At 42.2% G+C, this 2515-nt stretch overlaps 1 protein-coding gene across 1 annotated transcript; it reads left to right on the top strand.

Moving 5' to 3' along the window:
• Positions 1-553: 553 nt before the first annotated feature.
• LOC145588633 (uncharacterized) lies at positions 554-916 on the top strand. Its single transcript, XM_081645249.1, has one exon. It carries the CDS (start codon positions 554-556, stop codon positions 914-916), a length of 363 nt encoding a protein of 120 aa, XP_081501375.1.
• The last annotated feature ends 1599 nt before the right edge of the window (positions 917-2515 follow it).

The following is a 2515-nucleotide window of genomic DNA, read 5'->3' as shown; positions in this document are numbered from 1 at the left end:
ATTGGTACTTGTAATCACGCTTAATATGATAATTAATAATCTTGTTTAGATTAATATGATTATAATTTAAGTGATCGCCAATAATAGTTTTGCTTGTGCATTAAATTCAACCAACATAGATTAAACAGGTTTAGGGTTAACCTATTGGTTGCATGTTAGTCATAAAGCGCACATGAATACGAGAAGAATAAAATAGAGGCCTATTATTAGGGCGAGTTCTTTCTCTTTTAGATTGGATTCGTACCCTCATCCCCGAACACCAGTCATGGTTCCAGACCTATTGGAGTTAACGATCTCATGGATCGTTAAGGGGTGTAACCTTCACCCTGTGAACGGTTTACAAGTTCCTAAAACTTGTTGGAGACTCTTTTGCTCTAGTTTCCTTCCCTTTGGACGCCGCCATGCTTAAGTGTATGATCACAGTGGGGCTCAAGTGTGGGATGCTTGAAATATTCCCTACAGTACCTCACTTTATAGACTAGTGTACGGTAAGGCATGTCATCTTCCCGTGGAGTTGGAGTACAAAGCTTTTTGGGCAATCAAGGAGCTTAACATGGATTCTAAGGTCGCGGGAGAGAAAAGACTTCTCCAACTCAATGAGTTGTATGAGTTTAGATTGTCGGCGTATGATATTGCACGGATCTACAAGGAAGAGACCAAAAAGTGGCAGGACAAGAAGATCCTCCCAAGAGAGTTTGCACCGGGTGACAAGGTTCTACTCTTTAATTCTAGATTGAAGCTTTTCCCAGGAAAATTAAAGTCTAGGTGGTCGGGTCCCTTCACTGTCACTAAGGTGAACAAGTTTGGTTCGGTTGAGCTAGTGAATGAAAAAGGTGAAGCGTTCAAAGCAAATGGTCAACGATTGAAGGTGTATCATGATGGAGCTACTGTTGGAGTGTGGAGGAAACCCACCTAACTCCACTCTCATCTTAGAGCTAAGTATAATGGTCGTGCGTGACCTTTTAAATCAGTGCTTTGCGGGAGGCAACCCGTATTTCTTGTTTTCTAGACTAGCTTTTTCCTTTCTTTTTATGTTATTATTTTTAGAGAGGTGAGGAGAGTGTAATTTTACCCTTTCAAAGTGTTTTTGTACAGGTTTCGAGTTATCACGAAAGGGGACTTAGAGAGAAAAAGTTGAAAAAAATCACACCCCTAAAACTGGGTTGAGGCCCGATCGGGCGAAGCTCGCCCGATCGGGCGCGAGATTAAAGTTAAAATCATTCTGGAAATTCGCCCGATCGGGCAAGGAACCCCGATCGGGCGTGCAAGCAAGCTTTTGAGAGGCCTTAATTTCACCCGATCGGGCGCGCAAGTGGGGGTTGATTTTGAAGGGAAATTCGCCCGATCGGGCACAAAATTGGAGAAATCGAGTGATAGAAAAAGATTTCCCGAGCAAAGCTCGCCCGATCGGGCAAGAAGATCGAGCAAAAATTCTTTTCTACTCGCGCCTGATCGGGCGGGGCTCGCCCGGTCGGGTGCGCAAGTGAAGTATCCCAAATCTGCTAATTCGCCCGATCGGGCACGCCTTCTTATCCGGGGTCTAAAACCTTTCTTCTCTTTTTCTTTTCACTTTCTTCTTTATTTCATCTTCTTCACTCACACTTTTTCTCTCTAACCTCCATTTTCACACCTTCAAACTCACTTTCTCATCAAGATCTTCTCAAATTCTCCCATCAAAACTCAAAAAATTTCACATATTTTTCATCCTCTCACCTTCCTCTACATTCTTCATCTAATTTTCACTTGTTTTTCTCATATTCTTAAAAAACCCTAGAGAGAGAAAGCTTCAAATTTCTAAAGAAATCATCTCCAATGGCTTCAAAAAGATCAAGGACTCAAAGGGGTGAGCAATCTAGACAACAACCAGCACCAACGGTCGACCCGGAGCTTTAAATCCTAGGATGGAGCGAGGTGGTGGTCACAAGTGAGGAGCAAAAGACAAGGATGCTCAACCTCATCTCGAGGCAGGTAATTCTTATCTGTTTTGTTCATCACCCTACGTTGACTAGGTTAGGAATTGATAAACGAGTTGAAAAGTTGTTTAAGGGAATTGGCATGAGTGGTTTGTTTAACTTGCATTACAATACTTATGACTATTTAACTGTGGAATTCATATCTACTTTTAACTTGATTAAGTCTAGTACAACTGTTTTTCATGTACAATTTCGATTGCTTAATAACGGTGTGAGAATGTCTTTGAAAGATTTTGGCAAGATTTTTGAATTGAAATCCGATAGGCCTATGGAACCACCTAGGGATTATTGTGCCGAAGTTTACTTAGCTTTAACGGGGAATGTGTTAGAGAACCTCCAACATGTCAAGGGAACTTGGATTCAACATCCCGTGCCAAAATTTTGGCAAAGGTTTGTCGGCCTCACCATTTTCGGGAGGCATGAACCGGCAAATGTGAGGAGGGATGAGCTAGAATTATTGGCCACCTACATGATACCTAGGAGTGAGAAGTTAAACATCCCACATAGGGTGGCCCAACACTTCCAACGAAATACTAAGGCGG

This window comes from Chenopodium album, chromosome 17, assembly GCF_948465745.1.
Source record: "Chenopodium album chromosome 17, dcCheAlbu1.1, whole genome shotgun sequence".
In the NCBI taxonomy this organism is placed as follows: domain Eukaryota; kingdom Viridiplantae; phylum Streptophyta; class Magnoliopsida; order Caryophyllales; family Amaranthaceae; genus Chenopodium; species Chenopodium album.
Note: the sequence above shows the minus strand (reverse complement) of the source record. Positions and strands in the feature narration are given on the sequence as shown.

Bases quoted from the DNA above. Each gene is read 5' to 3' on its own strand.
- LOC145588633 (XM_081645249.1), top strand. From the start codon at position 554: ATGGATTCTAAGGTCGCGGGAGAGAAAAGACTTCTCCAACTCAATGAG.